The 27,391-nt window shown below is 41.5% G+C and overlaps 1 protein-coding gene across 9 annotated transcripts in view; it reads right to left on the bottom strand.

Annotated features, from left to right (window-relative positions):
- The window catches only part of PUS7 (pseudouridine synthase 7), an 82,516-nt gene that overhangs the window by 42,005 nt on the left and 13,120 nt on the right, over positions 1-27,391 (bottom strand). For 5 of the 9 annotated variants that reach the window (XM_032276348.1, XM_032276344.1, XM_032276341.1 and 2 more), the window contains exons 3-10: positions 25,859-25,943; positions 25,627-25,728; positions 22,302-22,446; positions 16,558-16,575; positions 14,796-14,907; positions 11,625-11,702; positions 1,130-1,258; positions 214-339 (exon numbers count right to left, since the gene is read on the bottom strand). In XM_032276348.1, the coding sequence (XP_032132239.1) occupies positions 214-339; positions 1,130-1,258; positions 11,625-11,702; positions 14,796-14,907; positions 16,558-16,575; positions 22,302-22,446; positions 25,627-25,728; positions 25,859-25,943 (795 nt within the window). The remainder of the gene's footprint in view (positions 1-213; positions 340-1,129; positions 1,259-11,624; positions 11,703-14,795; positions 14,908-16,557; positions 16,576-22,301; positions 22,447-25,626; positions 25,729-25,858; positions 25,944-27,391) is intronic. The other 4 variants (XM_032276342.1, XM_032276343.1, XM_032276347.1 and 1 more) reach the window with 4 other exon arrangements.

Genomic DNA, 27,391 nt, shown 5'->3' with positions numbered 1-27,391 from the left:
AGGATGGTCTTGATCTCTTAATTTTCAAGTCATATTCTTTTGAACTCTGATTTTTTACCTTGTGCATGCATTATCTTAAAACAAAAATTATGAGACTGTGGTTCATTTACCCCAGACATGAGAGAGCGTAGAAATAATTAAAAACAGCACCACCAACAAATCCTGCTTCTTTTATGAAAAAGCTCTTTTTGATCAAAGAAATTCAATACCAACCTTCCAACCTGATACGTAGGGACAGCTGTGGTTCCAAATCTCTGCATTCCATAGTAGTTAATAAATCCAATCTCCTTGAGAGAGTTCATAGCTTGCTGTACTTGGTCATCAGTTCCTGTTATATTTCTACAGGGACCCAAATTATCCAGAGAAAAAAAAGAAAAACGCTCAGGGAGGCAGATCATAAATGACAACAGTGCAGCTTCCGTGTCTTTCGCTCACTCCCCTGCAGCTTTCTCTTTACCTCCTGAGGGCTCTTTCTTTTTTTAAAAGTTGTGATAAGTGATTCATAATGTAATTTACCATTTTAATCATTTTTAAGTGTTCAATTTGGTGATATTAACCCATTTATCCTGGAGGTTGTAATTTTTTGAATTTTTGCAATCAAACCTTGGGGATGATCTTGAGTAGTACGATAGAAGTAACTCTTACATACTTAGCATTCCAATAATGGAACACCAGGCATAAATGGGTTAACTACATTCACAATGTTGGGCAACCTTCACCACTATCTACTTCCCAAACTTTTTCCTGTTCCCAAAATGAAACTCTGTACCCACTAAACAGTAACTTTCCATTACTCCTACCCTTTTCCCCTGTAACCACTATTCTACTTTGTGTGTCTATGGATTTGCCTATTCTAGGAGCTTTGTCTTAAGTGGAATCACAGGCTCAGTGTGTTTTACTACAGTATTTGAAGAAAATGGTGTCTTTCCAAAGGGTGCGCTAGGTTTCCAAAGGGCAAGGTGTCTATAGTTGCTCTCCCAGCCCTGCCAGGCCCTGACCTACCCTCCCTTGCTGCCACTTCTGTTCTGTTAGTACCAGCTCACCAGGACCTTATGACCAATGATGAGTAACAGACTCACAATGCCCTGGCCAGACCCTGTGGTCTACATTCCCACCTGCAGGTCTTTACCTGAGAACAACAGTGAAGTGGTTTCCTTGAAGCTCTCCCAATTTCAGAGGCTTTTTCTGATAGCTGAAATTCCCTAGCTTAAAGTTCATCAAGCACTTATTCAGGTGGGCAAGTCTTTGTGCAGTTATTCTAAAAAAAAAAAAAAAAAGGAAAGCAACAAAACAAGAGTAGAAAGAAGATTGTAAGACATTGATTATCTGCCTGGAACAGTACAGAAAACAAGATACAGCACAGCTCTGAGCCCCTGAAAGGAAAAGGCACTGCAGCAGGTGAGGCGTGCATGTCCTTCTCTTCTCTCTGCATTCTTCCTTCAGTGTAACGGTACGTGCTCCTGTTGGAACTATGTATTCCTGGCCATCCATATTTCATATACTTAAGACCTCTTATTATTTATAGGCTGATGAGTAACAGAACAATATCTGAGGTATTTTTCTTTTTTTTTTGAGATGGAGTCTTGCTCTGTTGCCAGGCTGGAGTGCAGTGGCATGATCTCAGTTCACTGCAACCTCTGCCTCCCTGGTTCAAGCAATTCTCCTGCCTCAGCCTCTGGAGTAGCTGGGACTACAGGTGTGCGCCACCACGCCCAACTAATTTTTGTATTTTTTAGTGGAGACAGGGTTTCACCATGTTGGCCAGGATGGTCTCGATCTCTTTACCTCATAATCCGCCCGCCTTGGCCTCCCAAAGTGCTGGGATTATAGGCGTGAGCCACCGTGCCCGGCCTATCTGAGCAATTTTCTATTTTTTGTGGGGTGAGAGGTGAGGAAACAAATGGGTACAGGGACAAATCCCATATAAAGAATGGTATTAAGCATTTTTTTTAAAAAAAGGTCATTATGTTTGTCTATCAGAAAAATGTTGTAAACTCATTACAGAAAACTTGGAAAATACGAGAAAAGGAAAAGAAATTCATACTTCTATTGCCTGAAAAAATTTCCACTGACATCTAACTTTGTATTTTCTTTCTTTTTTTAAAGACATTTTATATATAGCTGGAATTCTACCCAAACCTATACCATGCTGCTATCATTTAATATATAGATATTTCCTGTGCTACCAAATTTCCATTAGAAATTCCTTGCCTTCTTCAATAGGAAATATATGTAGAAAAACAGAGCACTGAAAAGCCTTTCTCCCCTTTTTATCTCTAGTGTCACCACTGGCAGCTGATGTTTTTTTATTTTGTTTTTGTTTTGAGACAGAGTCTCACTCTGTCATCCACGCTGGAGTGCAGTGGCATGATCTCGGCTCACTGTAACCTCTGCCTCGTGGGCTCAAGTGATTCTCCTGCCTCAGCCTCCCGAGTACCTGGGATTACAGGTGTGCGCCACCATGATCAGCTAATTTTTGTATTATTATTATTATTTTTGAGACAGAGTCTTGCTCTATTGCCCAGGCTGGAGTGTAGTGGCGTGATCTTGGTTCACTGCAACCTCTACCTCCTGGGTTCAAGCAATTCTCCTGTCTCAGCCTCCTGTGTAGCTGGGATTACAGGTGCACACCACCACACTGGGCTAATTTTTATATTTTGTATTTTTAGTAGAGATGGGGTTTCACACATCTGGGACAGGCTGATCCTGAACTCCTGACCTCAGGTGATCTGCCTGCCTTGGCCTCCCAAAGTGTTGAGATTACAGGCATGAGCCACTATGCCCAGCTAATTTTTGTATTTTTTGTAGACTGGGTTTCACCATGTTGGCCAGGCTGGTCTTGAACTCCTGACCTCAGGTAATCCACCCACATTGATCTCACACAGTGCTGGGATTACAGGCATGAGATAAATTCAGAGATTCTTCTGCCTCAGCCTCCTGAGTAGCTGGAAATACAGGTACATGCCACCACATCTAGTTAGTTTTTTGTATTTTCAGTAGAGACAGGGTTTCACCATGTTGGCCAGGCTGGTTTTGATCTCCTGGCCTCAAGTGATCCACCCACCTTGGCTTCCCAAAGTGTTGGGAATACAAGCGTGAGCCAGTGGGCCTGGCTGTCTTTGTTTGTTAGGCTTCCAGGATCCAACTGAGGATCATACGTTGCAGTTGTGATGTCTGTTTGGTCTCCATTAAGTGATCTGTCTAGCCTTGTTTTTTCATGACATCTGGCTCTTAGAAGAAACCAGGCCAGCACTTTTACACATCTTTCAATGTGGATTTGTCTGATTGTTTCTCATGTTGAGACTCAGGTAAACATTTTTGGTAGAAATATTACTTAGGTGATATGGCCCCCTTTTGATGCATCACATCAAAAGGCGGAGATTGAATTTGTCCACCACTAATGATAACTTTAATCATTTAATTAGGATAGTATGTACTAGATTTTTACACTCTAAGAGTCTCTTTCCCTTTGCTTTTAATCAGTAATCAGTGGGGAAATACTTATGAAATTGTGCAAAAATCCTGTTCCTTCATAGTCTTTTACCCAATTATTTAGGTACCCAAGCATGATTATTGGCTGAATTGAATATTACTGTGTTGATTGAAACTGTGTTTTTATATTTGTCATTCTTCTGTAAAGAAAAACTATGTAGGGGCCAGGCATGGTGACTCACGCCTATAATCCCAGTACTTTGGGAGGCCTAGACAGGCAGGTAACTTGAGCCCAGGAGTTCGAGACCATACCTATAATCCCAGTACTCTGGGAGGCCCAGACAGGCAGATTGCTTGAGCCCAGAAGTTCAAGAAGAGCTTGGCCAACACGGCAAGATCCCGTCTCTAAAATTAAAACAAACAACTATATAGAGAAATTTTCGTTAAGTTCATGAATCTTTTTTCTTTAAAAAAAAAAAAAAAATAGCAGCCTGGCATGGTGGCTTATGCCTGTAATCTCAGCACTTTGGGAGGCTGAGGCAGGTGGATCACCTGAGGTCAGAAGTTTGAGACTGGCCTAACAAACATGGAGAAACCCAGATGGGTGTGGTGGTGCACGCCTGTAATCCTAACTACTTGGGAGGCTGAGGCAGAAGAATCTCATGAACCCAGGAGGTGGAGGTTGCGGTAAGCCAAGATCATGCCCTTGCATTCCAGCCTGGGCAACAAGAGCCAAACTCCGTTTCAAAAAAAAAAAAAAAAAAAACTCTGGGATTTAAGTCATACTTAGGATGTTGCCAGAGGTTTTTTTTGTTTTGTGTTTTGTTTGTTTTTTGAGATGGAGTCTCCTCTTGTGTTGCCCAGGCTGGAGTGCAGTGGCATGATCTCAGCTCACTGCAACTTCTGCCTCCTGAATCCAAGGAATTCTCCTGCCTCAGCCTCCTGAGTAGCTGGGGCTATAGGCACACACCACCATGCCTGGCCAATTTTTGTATTTTTAGCAGAGATGCGGTTTCACCAGGTTGGTTAGGCTGGTCTCGAACTCCTGGCTGCAAGTGATCCACCTGCCTCGGCCCCACTAAGTGTTGGCATCATAGGGGTCAGCTACTGCACCCGGTCAGAAGTTGTTGTTTTTTTTTTAATCTCAAATTTAAGTAGGTTACTTCTACAGTTGCATTGTTATGTTTAAATTTATGATCCACCTGGAATTTATCTAGCAAAGGAAAGTGAGGTAGGGGAGCCACACTTACGTTTTTTAAAATGGTTACCCAGTTATCCAACATTTTTTGAATCAACCATGTTTCTCCACTAATCTTAGATGATACTTTCAATACAGACTAAATCCTTGGATGTATTTGGGTCTATGATTATTCTACCTAGTTATGTTCCAGTATGAAATTGCTTTAAGTGCTGTATTTCTTTTTTCTTTTTTTTGAGAGAGTCTCACTCTGTTGCCCAAGTTGGAGTGCAGCAGTGTGATCTACCCTTACTGCAACCTCTACCTCCTGGGCTTAAGCAAGTCTCCTGCCTCATCCTCCCAAGAAGCTGGGACTATAGGCATGCGCCACCACACCCAATCCACCCTGGCCTTCCAAAGTGCTGGGATTACCAGCGTGAGCCACCATGCCTGTCCAAGTGCTGTATTTCTTTTTCTTTTCTTTTTTTTCCTTTTTTATTATTATTTTTTTTTGGTGACAGAGTCTTGTTCTGTGGCCCAGGATCCTAGATCATGCAATGGTGTGATCTAGGATCACTGCAACCTCCACCTCTTGGGTTCAAGCAATTCTTTTGCCTCAGCCTCTCAAGTAGCTGGGGTTACAGGCACCTGCCACCACACCTGGCTAATTTTTGTAATTTTAGTAGAGACAGGGTTTCACCATGTTAGCAAGGCTGGTCTGGAACGCCTAACCTCAAGTGATCTGCCTGCCTTACACTCCCAAAGTGCTGTGATTACAGACATGAACCACTGCTCCCAGCTATGTATATAGACTTTTGTATATTTTTCTTGTCTTATATGTTTTTCTTTCTTTTTTAGAGACAGGGAATTGCTCTACCACCCAGGCTGGAGTGCAGTGGTACAATCATAGCTCACTGTAATCCTGAACTCCTGGACTATGTATGGGGACAATGGAGAACCCAAGGGCATGAATTAACCAAGGAATTGTATCCCAAGGAATTTAGACGCAGAAGATCAGTATGAATAGAGTGATGAACAGGAGGACAGAACTCCTCTTCAGGCAGTAACTACTGCTGTAGAAACTGAAAGAACAATTCAGAATCAGAAGCTTTCCTACAGAGAGTGTTCCGGACACTGCTTCCTAATGGTGCCACAGAAGTGCCTGGTAGCTCTGCTCTTTTTTTTTTTTTTTTTAAGTTGAGATAAAGTTAATATAAAATTCAGAAGTCTGGGTACAGTGGCTCATGCCTGTAATCCCAACACTTTGGGAAGCCGAAGTGGGAGAACTGCTTGAGATGAGGAATTGAGACTAGCCTGGCCATGATCGTGAAACCCCGTCTACCAAAAATACAAAAATTAGCCAGGCATGGTGGTGCATGCCTGTAAGCCCAGCTACTTGGGAAGCTGAGGCAGGAGGATTATTTGAACCAGGGAGGCAGAGGTTGCAGTGAGCCGAGATTGTGCCACCGTACTCCAGCCTGGGTGACAGCAAGACCCTGTCTCAAGTAAAATAAAATAAATAAAATTCACCATTTTAACTGTTGAATTCAGTGATTCTTAGTATGTTCACAACAATGTAAAACCATAACCACTATATACTTCCAGAACATTTCTATCACCCAAAAAAGAAACCTTGTACCTGTTCAGCAGTCACTCCCATTTCCTCTCCCTCAGACCCTGGCAACCATTAATCTACTTTCTGCCTCTAAAGATTTTCCTTTTGGCCGGGCGCGGTGGCTCAAGCCTGTAATCCCAGCACTTTGGGAGGCCGAGGTGGGTGGATCACGAGGTCAAGAGATCGAGACCATCCTGGTCAACATGGTGAAACCCCGTCTCTACTAAAAATACAAAAAATTAGCTGGGCACGGTGGCGCATGCCTGTAATCCCAGCTACTCGGGAGGCTGAGGCAGGAGAATTGCCTGAACCCAGGAGGCGGAGGTTGCGGTGCGCCGAGATCGCGCCATTGCACTCCAGCCTGGGTAACAAGAGCGAAACTCCGTCCCCCCCCCCCCCCCCCAAAAAAAAAAAAAAAAAAGATTTTCCTTTTTTGGACACATCATATAAACAGAATCATACACTATCTGATCTTGTGCACCTGACTTCCTTTTCTTTCTTTCTTTTTTTTTTTTTTTACTAAGTCAGGCAGGAAGAGCACCTGACTTCTCAGTGGAATTTTTTTTATGGTTTGTCCATGTTTTAAGTATATATCAGTATTTCATTTCATTGTTTTTTTGCAGCTGAATAATAATACAAATTCTTGAATATACAATAGGCATCTACCTCTAAATTTCACTGATACTGCAAAAAGCAAGAACTATACTCAGTGCTGGTTGGTGAGTGTGCTCCCTGAGAAATGGAATGAAACTGACAAAATCTTCATGATACTATTCACAGTTTTAATTGTGATGATCCTGGATCAAGCTTTTTGGTTGTAAATTCACAGCAAATTCAGTGAGTAACTACTAGGGAATATGAAAATCTTGCTTTTAAACATCAGGAACCAACTAACCAACATGTTGCACAGAAAATCTTTATTAACAAAGGCAGGGAAATACTGGCCCAAGTTCAGAAAAGAGACTGGCAGGAACAGGCAGGAAAAGAAACAAATCATTCTCAGTAAGACTGTTCCTGCCTGAGATCCTGCTAAAATTCATAGGTGGCTTTAGAGTTTCATGAAGCTGAAAAGAAGTGTGGCTTATCCCCAGGACGGATCAATCCAGCAATCATTCAAATGCTTGCATGGCAGAGTGGGTTTCTCCGGTTCATGAATTCCCACGGGAAAGGCCAATCTGCCTGGCCCCATGCATCCATTAGGCAAACTAAGGGTGTAGCCTGTATCCGCGAGATAAGTGCTTTGTGCTTTCAGAGTGCCAACACTTAGGTGGCTAATATGGTTTCTTACTAAGTCAACAGGAAGATGATAAAGGCAGCAAAAATCTGGGGACAGGGCAGCGTCCTGATAAAGTGTGACACCTGCTGGCTGACCAAGAAAAACAGAAATATTCTCAGTCTTTATTCAAAGACTTTGAAAAATAAAATAATTAGATGCCATTTTTTTTTCACCCTCAAAGACTCCCCCTCAAATCATAACACTTTGCTGGGGAAGACTCTAGGGAACTAGAATAAAGGTGGTAAATTGGTAGCACTTTTTTGCAGGAAAATTAGGCTTTGTTATTAAAAAAAAAAAAAAAAAGAAGAAAAAGAAAGAGAAAGAATTTCTCTGTTTTGACCAGCAAATGCAAAGAAAAAAGACAAATGTTAGAATGTCATATTCCTTCTAAGTCAGTAATCTCATTGCTAAGTTTATCTTAATGAAGTTATCACAGATGTATGCCAAGATGTAGCTACAAATATGTCCATCATGGACTGCCCTATAATAGCAAGACGCAGGAAACAATGTAACATTCAAAAATAGAGTAATAGTTTAAATTAGGATATATCCAGATGTTTAAACATATTTTGCTACATACCTACAGGAAATAAGGTATGTTATCTATTGTTCCAAACAAGATACTTAAGTATTTTTGTTTAAAAATGAAAAAAAGTAGAGCCAGGTGCAGTGGCTCATGCCTGTAATCCCAGCACTTTGGGAGGCCAAGGCGGGCAGATCATGAGGTCACGATATTGAGACCATCCTGGCTATGGTAAAAACCCGTCTCTACTAAAATACAAAAAATTAGCTGGGCGTGGTGGCACACGCCTGTAGTCCCAGCTACTCAGGTGGCTGAGGCAGGGGAACTGCTTGAATCCGGGAGACAGAGGTTGCAGTGAGCCGAGATCATGCCACTGTACTCCAGCCTAGAGAAAGAGCAAGACTCTGTCTCAAAAAAAAGACAAAAAAGGAAAAAAAAAAAAGAAAAAAAGTCTCTCAAGAAATATATACCATGTCGTGAATAAGGTGATCTCTGAGGGAGTACAGTTATGGCAGACCTTTCATTTTCTACTAGTTCTTTCTGTGTTAAAAAGAAAATAGGCATGGCGTGGTGGCTCACACCTCTAATCCCAGCACTTTGGGAGGCCGAGGGGGGAGAATTGCTTGAGATGAGGTGTTTGAGACCAGTCTGATCATCATGATGACACTCATGTCTCCAAAAAATACAAAAATAAGTCAGGTGCGGTGGTGCATGCCTGTAATCCCGGCTACTCAGGAGACTGCGGCATGAGAATCACTTGAACCCGGGGAGGCAGAGGTTGCAGTGCGCTGATAGTGCCACTGCGCTCTAGCCTGGGTGACAGAGTGAGACTCCATCTCAGAAAAAAAAAAAGGAAACCAAACAAAATAAACCAACTTATTTTTTTTAACAGGAGCAAAATTCACAGAGCCAGTCAGAAATCACAGGAGGTGTCTAAGTCTTTTAGATACCAAAGAGAAGGCAAAAACCTTCTGTTGTGACCTCTATCCACAGAGGATGAGAAAGCCTGCGCCTTCAAACCCCTGTCCCCCTGCCCCTATTCTTCTGAGTTTCTGGGGAGCCCCTGGGCCATTACCCACAAAGGTTATTTCGAATCTTTACTCTTTCAAAAGCTCCTGTACCCACTCCTGCTCCTTCACTGTCAGCAAATGACTCCACATTCTATATGCCACAAGGAGAAAGTGAAACCAGGCCACCAGGTAGGAACACCATCACCTTCATGTATTTACTCCTGCTCTCTTTCAAAAGCTTCAATATTTCCACACACCATCAGTAAAGGTAACAGTGAGATGAATGCTTTTATGACTACATCACGCTACTGTCCCAAGGACAAGGAAGAAAAAGATCTGGAATAAACATTAGGATGCAACCAGTTCAACAACTACATTATTTCAGGTGAATCAGAAAACTGGTGGGAAAGCCCAATTGTAGGGGATCATTAAGTAAACAGAAGATACCCCCTCAAATTCTTTATAAAAAGGGAATTCAAAATAAATACATGGGCCCAGCACGGTGGCTCATGCCTGTAATCCCAGCACTTTGGGAGGCTGCGGTGGGTGGATCACCTGAGGTCAGGGGTCAAGACCAGCCTAGCCAACATGGTGAAACCCCATCTCTACTAAAAATAAAAAAATTAGCCGGGCGCACTGGCACATGCCTGTAATCTCAGCTACTTGTGAGGCCGAGGTAGGAGAATCACTTGAACTGGGAGGTGGGGGTTGCAGTGAGCCAAGATTGTGCCATTATACTCCAGCCTGGGTAACAAGAACAAAACCCCACTGTAATCAATAGAATGGGGGAGGCGGAGGTTGCAGTGAGCAGAGATCCCGCCACTGTACTCCAACCTGGTTGACAGAGACTCCGTCTCAAAAGAAAACAAAAAAACAAAATAAATACATGTATTTAAGTAGAGGTAGTAAACACAGGGGACTTTATTTTTAATTGCAGTACGATTGACATAAACTGTACACATTAATGTACAAATTTTAGGCCAGGCACAGTGGCTCATGCCTGTAATCCCAGCGCTTTGCGAGGTTGAGGCGGGCAGATCACAAGGTCAAGAGATTGAGACCATCCTGGCCAACATGGTGAAACCTCATCTTTACTGAAAATACAAAAACTAGCTGGGCATGGTGGTGCACGCCTGTAGTCCTAGCTACTCGGAAGGCTGAGGCAAGAGAATCGCCTGAACCTGGGAGACGGAGGTTGTAGTGAGCCAAGATTGTATCACTGCACTCAGCCTGGTGACAGAGCAAAACTCCAACTCAAAAAATAAATAAATAAAATGTACAAGTTTTGACATGTGTAAGCCCATGAAATCATTACCATAGTAAAGACAATGCATCCATCACCCCAAAAGTTTTCTTGCCCCTATGTTATTTCTCTCTCCCACCATTCCTTGCCTCTGGAGGTGTACTAAGATGAAAGCCTGAATGTGTGTGACACTGTACAGCTGTTAAATTCATACAGCTGGTAATTTCTCTTTTACCTTCACTGTGACTAACTGGGTTCACACCCCTATTCTCCCTCTCCAGAATATAACAACAGCCCTGGTCTCTAGTTTCACGCATCTTGCTCCACCGGTAATCCATAATCCAGTCCTTATACATCACTCCCCTTGTTTAGATTAAGGTCGAGGTAAAGACCCTCAACGTGATCTAAGAGGCCCTTTGGGATCTATGTCCTGCCTAACTCCTAGACCCTTACTTCTTGTTATGCTCCCCCGAAACTAAAGGACGTGCCAGGTAACAAATGTGCTTTCGAATGTCTTTTCTTAAACTGCTTTCTTGGTTTGGAAGAAACAACCCTAAACCCTACCCAGCCCCAGGAAATCTCTACACATCCTTCTAGAAATTAGACCAGTGCTTCCCAATCAAAGGCAATTCTGGCCCTCAGGGAATATCTGACAATGCCTAGAGACATTCTTTGCCATCATAACTGAGCAAGGAGTTGCTACTGTTACATACTGGGTAGATACTAGGGATGATTCAAAACATCCTGCAATGCGCAGGACAGTCCCAAAACAAAGAATTATCCAGCCCCAAAAGGCAACAGTGCAGAGGTTGAGAAGACCTGATCTATACTAAAATCCAGGCATCCCATTTTCTGTGAAAGCTTTCCTGTGTGCCCTACACATCAAGTTCCATGTTTCTTGCCAGGCATATGTGAACATCCAAAGGATATCTCTATTTCAGCATTTATCTTGCTGTAGGAGAAGTTCTGATTTACATGTCTGTCTACTCCACTAATTATAATTGCTTCAAAAACACAGACCATCTTTTTTATCTGTAGATCTCAGCTGTACAACAAAATAGCAGGTTCACTGTTTTGCAATTTTAACATAGTTATATTTAACAATGAATGAACAAAAGAGAGAAAAAAGCATTTATTCTCTTAGGTCTATAAAAAAATCCTTTAAAAATTATACAAATAATACATGGTTTACAGATAAGAAAAAAACAAAGTGAAAAGTGATTTTTAAATAGGCAGAAGCACCATCTAAAGTTGAAAGAGAGAAACCCCACAAAAGTAAATTTGAGAATTCTGAAAAGCAGTGCCAGGACTTTTACAGTATAAATTCTGTTATGTACTCTCTACTTACTTGAGAACAGCAATCTCTTGTACTGTTATAGCCCTTTTATCTTTGGTTCCCATGTAGGAGAATATGTTTGGCTTGACTCTGGTAAGACAGAAACAAGATCATCTAAAGAAAGTCACATACCATAATATCATAAGGAAATCCTAATTCTCATAATTAAGTTTTAATATAAACACTTAAAATCATAACACAGTAAAAGAAGAATGAAGAGAAACTTTATTTTAAAATGAATCCAGGGAGGCAGCCAGGGTGGCTCATGTCTGTAATCCCCAGAGCTTGGGAGGCTGAGATGGGTGGATCACCTGAAGTCAGGAGTTCAAGACCAGCTTAGCCAACATGGCAAAACCCCATCTCTACTAAAAATACAAAAATCAGCCAGGTGTGGAGGAATGCGACTGTAATCCCAGCTACTCAGGAGGCTGAGGCACGAGAACCACTTGAACCTGGGAGGTGGAGGGTGCAGTGAGCCGACGTCATGCCACTGCACTCCAGCCTGCATGACACAGCAAGACTCTGTCTCAAAACAAAAAAAAACTATCTAGTCAAAAAAAAAGTATCTAGGAAAACAACAAATTCATATGCAAACTAGAAAAGTAAAAGACAGCCAGGTGTGGTGGCATGCACCTATCGTCCCAGTTACTGGGGAGGGCGGAGTGGGGAGGACTGTCTGCACTCAGGAGTTCGAGGGTGCAGTGCCCTATGATGGTGCCTGTGAACAGCCACTGTACACTACACTACTGCCTCAGAGACACAGTGAGACCTGGTCTCTTTAGAGAAAAAAAAAAAAAAAAGTAAATGATGGCTGAATAATTCCTTTCTTAGCAGTATAAACATTTGTGGCTATTAGTAAATAAATGAGGTTGTTCAAAGACTTGGCTAGCCAGCAACAAAAAAGGCAACAATACACTTCCTACCCACAATTCATTACATTACCTAAGACTGTGAAAGCAAAGAAAGCATTCTTTGCCATCACAACTGAGCAAGGAGTTGCTACCGCTACACAGTGGGTAGAGACTAGGGATGCTGCGAAACGCCCTGCAATGCACAGGACAGTCCTGCAACAAAGAATTATCCAGCCCTGAAGGGAAAGAAAGCAAAGAAAAAATGCATTCTAGAGATACCATGCACCACTATGAAAATTTATCTTCAATTCTTAAAAAGTTAGTGTGTGAAGTTTCCTAAAATGCTGCTATTGCTTTGTATTAAAAAAAGCAGCCAAATGAAATGCTAAAACTGGGATCTGCATAGTTCTAATATGAAGATATAAGTAACCTAGTTAACTAAGAAGTATTTTACAAACTTAACTGTTGCATATGAGAAGGAAAAAGGCAGGCAGAATTTTTTTTCTTTTGAGATGGAGTTTCACTCTTGTTGCCCAAGCTGGAGTGCAGTGGCGCAATCTCTGCTCACCACAACCTCTGCCCACCATAACCTCCGCCTCCTGGGTTCAAGCAATTCTTCTGCCTCAACCTCCCAACTGGCTGGGATAGGGATGAGCCACCATGCCCAGCTAATTTTGTATTTTTATTAGAGACGGGATTTCTCCACATTGGTCAGGCTGGTCTCAAACTCCCAACCTCAGGTGATCTCCCTCCTTGGCCTCCCAAAGTGCTGGGATTACAGGTGTGAGCCACTGCGCCCGGCCGGAAGGATTTTTTAAACCCTGAGCAATCCTCAATTCCCAATCTTGATGGAACTCCCTCCCCACCCATCTATTCCTGTCAAGAATGGTCTGTTCTCTCTGGCTCAGGTACAGACATAGTATCACAGACTCTCTCCCAGGAAGTTAATAAACAGAGCAAAATAAATGCTACTTAAGGGGTACTGTGTATCATGGGCTGAACTGTCTCCCCCCAAAATCAATCTGTTGATGCTCTGACCCCTCAGGACCTCAGAATGAGACTATATTTGGAGACAGGGCCTTCGAGGAGGTGATTAAGTTAAAATGAGGCCATTTAAGGTAGGCCCTAATCCAATCTGACTGGTGCCCTCATAAGAGGAAACGTGGACACACACAGAGATACCAGGGGTGTACGTGCACAGGGAAAATGCCACATGAGGACACAGTGAGAAGGCAGCCATGTGCAAGCCAAGGAGAGGGGCCTCTGGAAAAAAAAAAACAAACTTGCTGACACTTTGAGCTTGGGATTGCTAGCCTCTAGAAGCATAAGAAAATTAATTTCTGTTAAGCCACCTAGTCTGTGGTATTTTGTTAAGGAAGTCCTAGCAAACTAATACACTGTGTTACCATATTTAAGCTGAGTTAAATATATATTAGAAACCAAATTTTCACAGCATACAGACTTGCTGTGGTGCGTAGCCACTTCCATTTTTAAGAAAAGCTTTGGCCCTGTGCCTACCCGCCCCCCTCCCCTCCCCCCCGCCCCGGAGATCCAGCCTCTGCTATATTTACATTCCTGTGAGAAAATCAGACCGGTCTCAGGTTTAGTCAGTCTCCAGGAATTGAGAGCTCCCAGTCTGGCAAGACCAACCTCTGTAACCACGTCAAAGGATAAGTATAGGCTTTCAGAAGAGAAAGTTAATTTTCGTTTTCAGCCAGATGGACTGGTAACTCTCAACTGCATGAGAATCATTTACTTACAGAATTTTCACCTTGAATTATTGGCACTACACACGTGGGGGTCAAAAAAATTAATTCATCCATTGCCTAAGAAATCTATCCTTGCAGCCTGGAAGAAACTCACGCCTGGAAGAAACAATGCACTTCCTATCCATGAATGGCGATTCTTAATGCCAGCACTTTGGGAGGCCAAAGTGTGAGGACTGTTTAAGTGCAGGAGTTCAAGACCAGCCTGGGCAATATAGTGAGACCCTGTCTCTAAAACCTAATAAAATTAGCCTGGCATGGTGGCACATGCCTGTAATCCCAGCTCCTCAGGAGGCTAAGGTGGGAGGACTGCCTGAGCCCAGGAAGTCAAGGCTGCAGGGAGCCGTGATCATCATTCACTCCAGCCTGAGTGACAGAGTGAGACTCTGTCTCAAAAAAAGCAAAAACAACAACAACAAAAATAAATAAATAAAACTATCATTGGAAGGTGCGTGTGCTATCTGTAATCTGTGCTGCTCCTGCTCATTTTTCCATTACCACGGAAAAAGGAATACACATGTCTGTTGTTGATTTAATTTTGTATAGGCATAACAACAGTAACTCACCTTAAGTATCTGGAGAGTACATTAATAGCATCCATGGTGTCTTTGTTTTCCTTGTATAGTACAAAGTGGCAGTAACTTCCCCTAGATTTTGGCCAAGAATGTTTTCTTGGATCTTAAAAGCAAAAAAAGTAAACGTTATATACACCATAATAAAAGTTATGGGTATAAGAGCTCATTTTTTTGCTATAGAACCTTTGAGTGGGAAATCAGTTCTAGTCTGATAAACAAATATAGGATATCCTCTCTGGTATCAAAAATAAAAATAAAAAAACAACAAAAAAAGAAATATAGGTTAAGTGGTTATAGCTGTGTGGACTACAGGTATTACAGTTTCTGCAATTGGACACTTAATAGCATCTATCCATATTTAAAACAAAAAGCTAAAATGTGACTGGGCACAGTGGCTTATACCTGTAATCTCAGGACTTTGGGAGGCCAAGGCGGGCGGTTAGCTTGAGCTCAGGAGTTCAAGACTGGCTTGGGCAACATAGCAAGACCCATCTCCACTAAAAATAGCCAGGCGTGGTAGTGCACACCTGTGGTCCCAGCTACTCAGATGGCCGAGGTGGGAGGATCACTTGAGCCCAGGGGCTGGAGGTTGCAGTGAACCAAGATCATGCTACTGCACTCCAGCCTGGGTGACAGAGTGAGACCTTGTCTCAAAAAATAAATAAAAGAAAAATATTTTTAATTTTAAAAAAGAAGAAAAAAAAATTAAGCCAGGTTAAATGCTAACTTCTGAGCAACTAGTGCTACTTCAATCTCATGTTAAAAAATACAAGATTTAGGCCAGGTGTGGTGGCTCATGACTGTAGTCCCAGCACTTTGAGAGGCTGAGACAGTGGATCACTGAGGTCAGGAGTTTGAGACCAGCCTGGCCAACATAGTGAAACCTCATTTCTACTAAAAATACAAAAATTAGCCGGGTGTGGTGGCGGGCGCCTATAATCCCAGCTATTTGGGAGGATGAGGCACGAACCCGCAAGGTAGCTGTTGCAGTGAGCCAAGATTGTGCTATTGCACTCCAGGCTGGGAAACAGGAACAAGACTCTGTCTCAAAAAAAAAAATAAATAAATAAAAATAAGGTTAGATTAATGCTGCTCAAAGTGTTTTGTTTTTTTTTTGTTAATACTTTGGGAAAAACATGTAAGCCAAAACTGTACTTCGCAGAAGTTGTACAATAACACTCATGAGTCCTGTGTGACACAGAGCGACAATTATTAAACACATCTAGTTCATTTGTTTACTGTAATTCCATCAAAGAAAAACAAAAAATACTTCATATAACAATTTCTAGAAAGAGTCCTTTTCTTTTAAAAATAATCCTTTTTCATGAACTCATGAATCCTTTATCTTTAGAGACTTAAGATACTGCTGGTACTGAAGTTGGTACTTGGATACCTGGCTTCGTCAAGGCAAAAGCACTGTTTGGTAAGTTAGTGATTTAAGCTACAATGAAAAGAACAAAATAATCCATAAACCATTTCAAAAAACTGCCATAGAATGTATGCCTAGTGAATCACCCTTCCTTCTTGACAAATATGTGAGTTTTTTCTGTCTTGGACAGAAAAGTATTACAAGTATTTCTTTAGCTCTTGGTGTGAATTCCTCACAAGTTCTTCAGAAAATTGTTGAGTAGGAACATCATTTTCGAGTTTCCTTCCAGCTCACTATCAGTTAAGCTAAGTTGTCTATACTTAGCACTTGTGACAAAATCTTTGGCATTTCACTTTACGTATATGAAATGCCAAATGCTCTTACCTGCTGCAGTTCTGACCTCTGTCCAAATGCACAGCATAAAGATTACAAAAGAGCAATGTTTAATTTATAATATTAAAGTGCTTTAGAGGTGAACATGCAAATGATCTCATGGTTTACACTGAGGACTTCTACAGCACCTGGGAGTTATGCGGTGGGTTAACAGCCATTTAGACATTAACAATGGAATGCTGTAAAGGCAAACAATGAACAACTAGAAAATTCTTCTACAGGTACAGCCTTCTTGTCTCAACGCCTTCACAATGAGCATGTTAGTTCATCCTCAAAGCTGCACTGTCTGAACCCCTGGGATAAAGCAAAATGTTTAAGGCTAGATAGTAAATCCTTCCCCAAAAAGAGATTTGTTTTCTTAAATATGGGAGGACACGTACCAAAATGCTATTTGTGATTATATGTTTTCTTTGGTGGTTAGGCTACAAGTAATTATTGCTTTGCTTTGTATTTTTCTGCATTTCATTAGTTTCTTGCATTGAATTATAAAGACTTTTACATTTGAAAAATGTTAAATATATAGAAAAAAGCAAGGTCTTTATAGATTCAAAATGATTTAAGAGATGACTTGAGACTTATGAATGAGTGCGATGTTCTGGCCTTGTTTCTATCATTCTTCGAACAAGCCATCTGTATGTAAGAGACATATTTGAGATACAGCAAAACCAAATATGCAATAGGTATAGGTATGTGATGGGAAGAAATTACTGTTGATGTTTTTGATTGTGATAACAGCTTGGGGTTTCAGTTCTTATCTGGCAAATACATACTGAAATATTTATGAGTGAAAAGCCATGCTATGTAAAATTTCCCTTAAAATGCTCCAGCAAGGAAAAAAAGGTAGGAAGAACAGATCAACAGAACAACAGAATGTTGGATAACCTTAAAGATGGTTTATGGGTACACAGGTTCCATATACTATTTCCTCTATTTGTGTACAAGTTTGAAAATGTCCACAATAAAAACTTTAAAAATACTTGTGATAAAAGTTGATGAAGTATACATACATTTTTCTTAATTACTCCTTCAGAGAATTCATAATTAAGTACAATGGAAAGAAATAAATGAAGTCACAAGACTAAAAAACTAAATGCTGCTATACCTTAAGAGAAACCAGGACAATGGAGTGTGAGTTTTGTCTCACAAGCATGCATCCTCTATTTAGCAAATCCAAGCACTGAGCATGCATACAATTATCTCCTTTGCAAACAACAGATACAAGTATGCATTGTTTTTCTAAGTGCAATCAATATACAAAATAGTAAGTATACGCATTGATTAACTGGGAATATTTTAAATAACAGAAAATCAGTGAGTCTGAATTTATTTTTGGCAATTTGTATGACTTTATAAAATTCCACCCCCTAAGAATGCTAAGCAGCATATACTTAGCTTTATAATTTGAGTGAATTTAAAATAACTTGCAAAACATTTTTGAGACAGTGATTTATACTGCAAATGCACAGAATTCCCAGGCTGGGTAATATGGTTCCTACTTGAAGAAGGCTGCTTCCACCCTCTGAGGGCCTGACAAGGCAGTCCCAGTCTAGTAAAAATGGAAACCAAGATCAGGAAGTTTATGTATTGAGTGCAGAGATCTCCATGAATAAGGAAGGAAAAATGTTTGTAGCCGAGAAAGATGAAAGGATGGTAGCATGTGGAACATTTTTTCCTTCTTATTCAAGGTCATTCCCACCACTGCACCCCTGGACCCCTGCACACCAACCTTCAGCTTTCTCAGGGATCCTACTCCATCCATTACCTTTATTTTGTTATTCTTCTCCCTGAACTTTCACCATCCCTCTCCATTGTCTCTTTCCTTTTTCTAATTTTTATTTTTCTTTTTATAGAGATGAGGTTTTGCCATGTTGGCCAGGCTGGTCTGGAACTCCATGCCTCAGGTGATCTGCCCACCTAGGCTTCCCAAGGTGCTGGGATTACAAGCATGAGCCACCACGACCAGCCCTCCATTGTCTCCCTTGCGTATATAAATAATTCACGACTCTTCCATCTTAAAAACCTAACATATGTTCCCTCCTCCTTCATCATGTTCCCTTCCCTTCTCTTCGCAGGTTATTTGAAAAAGCAGTCTGTATACACTACCTTCCATCTCAACCTACTGTGTAAACTGTTTTCCAACCTCATCATTCCACTAGAATGCTCTGGCAAAAAGACACCAATAACTTCCATGTTGCTAAACTGATAGATTTCAGAGTAATTATCTTGCTGGACCTACCTGTGGCATTTTCCATTGCTACAGGAATGGAAGCAATGGATAGTCCACTGACCACTGTGATTACTGGGATTCCCTATTCCTGTGGATTCCATAACACCAGCCTTTCCCTGAGAGCTTCTTTGTACCTGCCTTTCTCCTGAGTCTCTATGTATTCCTACATACAGGGATCCCTCCTGAGGACCATTCATTTCAGAAAGTATAGAGAACCTATACATATTGCATGGCAGAATTTTCCCTTTTTAGGTAAGTCATTAAAAACTGTGTTCTTAGAGGCATTTGGAATGTATACTACCTGTCTCAAAATATAAATTGCCAGTAATGTTACAATAGTTTAGATGGTATTTTCAAAAAAATACCACACGTACACTTTGGTAGGTAGAGCAATGTTCCCTATCAGACTGGCTTAACACATAAAATAACGTCTGAGTTTAAACAGTTGGTAATTTGTGGTGTTTGGGCAACATGATTTAAAATCTACCACATCTATGTTTTAGGATGCACAGTTCCATCTGAGAAAAGTTTAGGTTAAGAATATTGTTAATCACGGTGGCTCACGTCTGTAATTCCAGCACTTTGGGAGGCCAAGGTGGGTGCAACACAAGGTCAGGAGATCGAGACCATCCTGGCTAACATGGTTGAAACCCCGTCTCTACTAAAAATACAAAAATTAGCCGGGTGTGGTGGTGTACACCTGTAATCCCAGATGCTTGAGAGGCTGGGGCAGGAGAATCGCTTGAACCGAGGCAGAGGTTGCAGTGAGCAGAGATCGTGCCACTGCACTCCAGCCTGGTGACAGAGCAAGACTCCATCTCCAAAAAAAAAAAAAAAAAAAATTATGAATCTGCTGGATATTGCATAACCCACCAATGACAATTTCTATCAGGGTCTGGTAGTAATACAGCTTAAAAACATTTGTAAATTGCAAAGCTTTGTAATGACACTTTAAAAGCTAAACCATTCAAATGCTAGGCAAGGTGGCTCAGGAGGACAAGCTGTCACTGGTAGAGGGACATGAACAACAATCTTTGGATACCAGATCTTCCTCCTTTCCTGAGGATGTTCACTTTAGGCCACTCTTAGCTTGGGGAGAGTGGTGTCTGTAAAAGATAAATGCAGGCTCCTAAAGGCCCATCTGGGCCAGGGTGGCCTTCCATGAGGAGGTGGGACAGAACAGCTCAGATGGCAGAGATTTAGTTCATCCTTGAATAAATGCCACAACACTGCAATCCCAAGAAGTGTAGTTCTCTATACAAGGGGGGTTGATCCAATCTGACCTTCCTTCTTGCTTCTTTTCAAAGTGAGAAATTCCTATCTTACTGAAGATGTCCAAAGGGAAATGGGGAAGGGTAGTTCACATCACATAGCCTTCGTATCACATAGCTCAGTACTTCACTTGTAAAATCTTAAGGAAACTTTGTAACAACAAAAAATGGAAAGGTGAGTATGGCATAAGCAGAAAAAATCTGGATAAAAACACATGAGAGATCTGGCACTGTGTTTATTGAAGGGGATGGTAGAAAGACTGTAATGGCCACTTTGGCCTGCAAATGCCCTCCATCCTCTCACAAAACCTAGCTTCCTAAGAAATGATGATTACTTTGAAAAAGCCACCAGTCAAAAAAACAGCTTTTGCCTTTTCCAACCTGCTTCCTCAGACCACACCAAGAGGAACAAGGCCTTGCCTTGTCTTCCTGTGTTCATAATGGGCAGCACTGCTGACCAATGTGGTCTGTTTCTTAACAAGAAAGAGCTGCCTTGTCCCCTTCCCACCTGGGTTCCCTGAGAGAAACAGGACCACGTGCCTCAAGGCATTGCTGTCTGTAGTAAGTCACCACTCCTCTCCATCTAGAGTAGTTACTAGCTGTACACCATCCTTGGGAGAACAGAAGCAACAGTTGCTCAATCACTTTCCACTAGGCTTACTCCTCTTTGAGCAGTCTTGGCTGAAAAAAGGCTGCTCAGGTGGTATTTTATACTATGACCCAGACATTAAAGAAACATACAGCAACCACACCATTCATTTGTGGAGTGAAGAGTGATTAAGAACTCATGCCCCGAGCAGTAACAGGGCACATCATCTGACTCTTCTTTTCAGTGTTCACTGAATACTGGCCTCTGATCTCCACCTCCTCCTCTGTAACTGCTCAGGTATCTTGCTTCTATAGCACTATCTGGTCTTGCTGACTTGCCTAGATTATTTCCTCAGGCATAAACTTTCTTCCTGTTCTCTTTTTTGTTGTAGCCTCTCATTGCACTAGAAACATAGTTATAAGCAATCAAGGCTTCATCCATTACAGTATTATCTTTTGAATTAACCTAAAAGAATACTGATAGAGCCCTAATAAATAAACAGTTTTAGGCCAGGCGGGGTGGCTCAAGCCTGTAATCCCAGCACTTTGGGAGGCCGAGGCGGGTGGATCACGAGGTCAAGAGATCGAGACCATCCTGGTCAACATGGTGAAACCCCGTCTCTACTAAAAATATTAAAAAAAATTAGCTGGGCATGGTGGCGTGTGCCTGTAATCCCAGCTACTCAGGAGGCTGAGGCAGGAGAATTGCCTGAACCCAGGAGGCGGAGGTTGCGGTGAGCCGAGATCGTGCCATTGCACTCCAGCCTGGGTTACAAGAGCGAAACTCCGTCTCGAAAAAAATAAATAAATAAATAAATAAATAAATAAATAAATAAACAGTTTTTTGCTATATAGTCTTAGAATTTTGTTCCAACAAATATATCTAGGAATAACTATTCATTAGTACAGGCTATCACTGGCAGGAGAAGAGGGTGAGGAAATAACTTTTTCTTGTTGTAATTTTCATTAAAATTTTATCTGTCAATATGGTAGGTAAAAGAAAAAAAATTACCTAATTTTCCTTAAAGGTTATATGCAAATGGAAACTTTTGTGGCTGTGGAAAACACACTAGAACATAAATATTGGTGACTCATTGGCAATATGCCCATTTCAAATGAATGATGCACAACAAAAGATGGGCTGGGACAAAAGGATGTCTTAGTATATATTTCCTATTTTTTATGTGTGACTGAGGAAGATAAAGTTGGAAAGCAAAAGTTCTTCCAATATGGGGCCTTGTAAAAATATGCCACTGGAATAAGCAATTTTTGTTCATCTGAAAGCTTTCTCTCCTCCATGAAGAACACAGAATGAACAATAATCCTTCCATTTTCTTCTTGAATTGCCACTCAGTATGCTCTGCTCTATAGAGAGCATTATCAAATCTCTAAGACTCTCTCTCAGGCACCACTATAATTTCAGCAAATCTTTACTCACATAAGAGACCTTATGCCCCTTGCCAGACAGGCTGCAGGGCTGCGCTGGCATCTGAAATGACAATACTCACCCTCTCTGAAGGAGGGACATGATCAATATTGTTCTCTGAGCAGCACTAGCGTAGCCCTAGAACATGAACACGCAAGGCTAATGAGCAGTGGGGCCTGCCTTTCACGGCCACCTGGCAGGAGGAAGCCGCTCAGACACCTACTTGCCAAAGCCTTTTTCCCAGCTGCGTGGTAGGCTACAATGTACTTCTTCCCCTCCCTATCCTCTGTTTTTGTCTCTAATCCTGGAAACAGAGATTTGATAGCCTGATGGATGACGGTTCTTTTCTCTTTGGTGTCCTCGATAACCTATTAAAAAAAAAAAAACAACAGCAACACCACTAAGTTAACAAACATTAGGGAACGAATACAGTGAATTGGTAAAAACACTGCTCACCTTATTAACTATGCAAAATAACAAAAGTGTCTGCATACGATTTCAGAAATATATTTTTGTTTTTTTTGACAGAGTCTCACTCTGTTGCCCAGGCTGGAGTGATCTCGGCTCACTGCAACCTCAGCCTCCTGGGTTCAAGGGATTCTCCTGCCTCAGCCTCCTGAGTAGCTGGGATTACAGGCACGCGCCACCATCCCAGGCTAATTTTTATATTTTTAGTAGAGATGGGGTTTTACCATGTGGGCCAGGTTTGTCTCAAACTCCTGGCCTTAAGTGATCCACCTGCCTCGGTCTTCCAAAGTGCTGAGATGACAGGTGTGAGCCACAGTGCCCAGCCTCAGAAATATTTTACAGCTTCTCAATATTGCAAATCCTGGGAGCCTGTTGATGGAGCACATCCATCTGCAGACACTGTACAAAGCACTCTGGTCATTTTATTTAATCTTTGTAATCTCCCCACATAACACTATTATATCTACTTAGAAGTGAGGAACTGTGTCTATGGTTATATCACTGGAAGGCGGTAGAGCTGGATTTGAAATCCAGACTATTGAACCCAGGGGCCACCAACCCAGATACTCTCTCTCGGGGTCTCTGCTGGACAGACACCTCAGGACTCTTACATGAAAATGCAAGCAAAACCAGGCCTTTTGATATATCAGAAACTCAATCCCTTTGAACAATCCAACCTACAGCTGCTTCCTATTGAATTCTATTCTAAATTATTTTATGAGGTTCTAGCACATAGGTTCACTGTAAAGAAGAATCAACATAATGTAAACTCGCTAGTTACATGATGTTTTCAGTTTGTGAGTGCATCTCATACTGAGACATTTTCTCTCTTTACTCAATATAACCATAAATGTGTGTGTATATGCTTCATTTTAAGAATCGAAAAAAAATCACAGAACAATATTCATACTATTTGCAATGCACAAATATCTTCTATTTTATTATATTATACGTATTTTTGAGACAGGGTCTGGCTCTGTCGCCCAGGCTGGAGTATAGTGGTGAGACCCTGGCTCACTGCAACCTCTGCCTCCCAGGCTCAACTATCCTCCCACCTCAGCCTCTGGAGTAGCTGGGACTACAGACATCTGCCACCATGCCCATCTAATTTTTTTTTATGTTTTGTAGAAATACTGTTTCACCATGTTGCCCAGGCTGGTCTCAATCTCCTGAACTCAATTGATGTGCCCACCCTGGCTTCCCCAGTGCTGAATCACATGCAGGAGCCACTGTGCCCAGCCTTTACTTTATTCTATTTTTTAAAAATGCTAGCTGAGACCAACCACTGCTAACCTGATGTCATGATCCATTAATGGGTTGTAACCTGCAAGCTGAAAACATCAAGATATATTGCAGCTGCTACTGGCTAAACTTGATGATACTTCAACAAAATAAAACATGAAAAAGATCCCACCAAACTACATTACAATTACAGGTAAACCAATTCTTCACAGCAAAAAGTGAATCTAGATCTGAAATTACTGATAGGAATGAGAATCACAGTTTGTATGTAGGACTACATAGTTAGACCTCAAAAACTCAGAAAATCTTTTATCTGCATTTTACAAATGAGAAAACTTGCTCATAGTTTACACTTTTTAAAGTTAAAGACTTTGGATAGATGGGAAAACATCAGTTTTTAAGACAATAGTAAAATTTACCACATGTATATGAAAATACATATTATAAGCCTAAGATAAACCTCTGCATTGTAAAAGCAAAGGAAACCTGAACTATTATTCTGGATTGTTCTAAAAACCTGCAAGGAATTTTCTTCCTGGCATTGCTAAAGATTTCATCTAAAGATTTTGTCAGTAATTGAAGATCTCTAACATTGTAATACCACACACTTTTGGCAAGTTCAGGTGGGGAGGGAGACAAGGGGCAGATAATGAATTCTGAAAAGCTGCAGTAAATTTATTAACTAGGAGTGATGGAAGGGGGAATTTCAGATAACCAAAAAAACCATAGCTCACTAAAATGCGGTAAAAAATTAATTTAACGTAATTTTTTTTTTTTGATATAGAATCTTGCTCTGGTCACCCAGGCTGGAGTGCAATGATCCGATCTTAGCTCACTGCAGCCTCTGTCTCCTGGGTTCATGTGATTCTCTTGCCTCAGCCTCCCAAGTAGCAGGGACTGCAGGCCCACGCCACCATACCCAGCCAATTTTTTTTTTTTTTTATTTTTAGTAGAGATGGGGTTTTGCCATGTTGGCCAGGCTGGTCTCAAACTCCTGACCTCAAGTGATCTGCCCACCTTGGCCTCCCCAAGTGCTGGGATTACAGGTGTGAGGCAATGCGCCCGGTCAACAAAAGCTTTAACAATGACATTTACTATTCTACCCAGTAGCTGAGCTCTCCTTTTCTTCAATAGCAGAATCAACCCAGGATGAGCAAATAAATGCTCCCCTACTTCCTTTCTCCATTTCCTCCCCTTCCCAGAGCCCCAGCTGAGACTAAGAAACTGCTGAAGCCAGCACCTGACCTGGGTCACAGACCTGACAGGCAGCAAATGGTGGTCCTGTTAAAACAGACCCATGGTGGGCAGATCACCTGAGGTTTGGAGTTTGAGACGAGCTTGACCAACATGGTGAAACCATGTTTCTACTAAAAGTAAAAAATTAGCCAGGTATGGTGACGCATGCCTATAAAGAAACAGACCCATGGTATAATAGTTACTCTGTGATTCTAAACAACAAATGTCTTTGTTAATTTGTGGTCCCTGAAATTCTTTTTCAGAGATGGGGTCTCACTATGTTGTCCAGGCTAGTTTTCAACTCCTGGGCTCAAGAGTTCCTCTGGCTTCAGCCTCCGGAGTAGTTAGGACTACAGCCACATAGCACTGTACCCAAATAAAAATGTTTTTAAACAAAAATACAACTTTTGACGGGATATAGTTTATCTGGGATACTAGTTATCTGTCTCACTAAAATTTTTTTTCATGTAATACCCTTTAGATCCAATAAAGCAATGTCAGCCTTTTGTTAACCATTGCAATTTTTTCCATAAACACTTAACATCAACCCAAAAAGAAACCAAAACCCTAAAAACCTTTTCAAATATTTCTGCATTATTTACCTCAATGGCAACACTGGTTTCCTTATTTTTGAAGAGCTGGAGCTCTTCCAATCGCTGCTTTTCTTCAGCTGTCAAAACTGTAAATACATCTTCTGAAGGGTCCTTTAAAATAACCATGAGAACTCAGTGAATCATACACAGAATTCAAGTTTATTAAAGCTCTGTATTTCTGTATCTCTAGGAAATGCTATTTTTATACAGAAGGTGACATTTGCTAAAGAGCTACTTCTACCTCCTCATCCACTGGAATGGACAAGTCATTCAAATGGCTGATCCGTCCATCTTTTCCTATTTCATGAACAACGAAGTCGGAGTACCTGATGAAAAGAAAACATAAACTTTCAGATAATTAACGCCCTGTTTTCTATTAATTTTAGGATAAAGTTGATCAATAGCCTTACTATTGTGCAAAACAAGGAATTTTAAAAAATCTTCAGTGCAAAATCACATGGAGTTATTTTTTTAAGATGGAGTCATTTTTTTTTTGAGATGGAGTCTTGCTCTGTCACCCAGGCTGGAGTACAATGGTACAATCTTGGCTCACTGCAACCTCCGCCTCCTGGGTTCCAGTGATTCTCCTGTCTCAGCCTCCTGAGTTGCTGGGATTACAGGCATGTGCCACCATGCCTCACTAATTTTTCTATTTTTAGTAGAGGTGGGGTTTCACCATTTTGGCCAGGCTGGTCTTGAACTACTGACCTCAAGTAATCCGCCCACCTCAGCCTCTCAAAGTGCTGGGATTACAGGTGTGAGCCACTGCACCTGGCCTTTTCTGTTTTTTTAATGAATGCTGAGCCAGACCTTGGCTCAAGTTTCTTATGATAATCTAAGAAAAGACTCTCTTAGCTTCTAAAATATTTTTCCAGAGAAACACAAAAAACAAAAGCTTATTAACATTACCCTAGGCCGGGCACGGTGGCTCAAGCCTGTAATCCCAGCACTTTGGGAGGCCGAGGCGGGTGGATCACAAGGTCAAGAGATCGAGACCATCCTGGTCAACATGGTGAAACCCCGTCTCTACTACCTGGGTAAAAAGAGCAAAACTCCGTCTCAAAAAAAAAAAAAACAACATTACCCTATGACTATTCAGACAGCTCCCACTAAATTAAGCCACAAAATATAATACATGGTAATTGAATCAGAACCTAGTGAGTCTACTTGAATTAGCCTGAACCTTACCTTTATGTTAAATATTTTATACGCATTATTCAAAATTCTCAACAACCCCAATGTAGTATATAATCTATTTTATTTTATATTTATTTATTTATATTGAGATGGAGTTTTGTTCTTGTTGCCCAGGCTGGAGTACGATGGCATGATCTCAGTTCACTGCAACCTCTGCCTCCTGGATTCAAACGATTCTCCCGCCTCAGCCTCCCCAGTAGCTGGGAGTACAGGCATGCGCCACCATACCTGGCTAATTTTTGTATTTTTAGTAGAGACAGGGTTTCTCCGTGTTGGTCAGGTTGGTCTCGAACTCCCAACCTCAGGTGATCCGCCCGCCTTGGTCTCCCAAAGTGCTGGGATTACAGGCGTGAGCCACTGCGCCCAGCTTTATTTTGTTCAGATGGAGTTTCGTTCTTGTTGCCCAGGCTGGACTGCAAAGGTGCAATCTCAGCTCACTGCAACCTCCGCCTCCAGGGTTCAAGAGATTCTCCTACCTCAGCCTCCCGAATAGCTGGGATTACAGGCATGTGCCACCATGCCCAGCTAATTTTTTGTATTTTTAGTAGAGACAGGGTTTCTCCATGCTGGTCAGGCT

The sequence above is a fragment of the Sapajus apella genome, unplaced genomic scaffold, assembly GCF_009761245.1.
Source record: "Sapajus apella isolate SASKATOON/1434 unplaced genomic scaffold, GSC_monkey_1.0 scaffold7, whole genome shotgun sequence".
NCBI lineage: Eukaryota > Metazoa > Chordata > Mammalia > Primates > Cebidae > Sapajus > Sapajus apella.
Note: the sequence above shows the minus strand (reverse complement) of the source record. Positions and strands in the feature narration are given on the sequence as shown.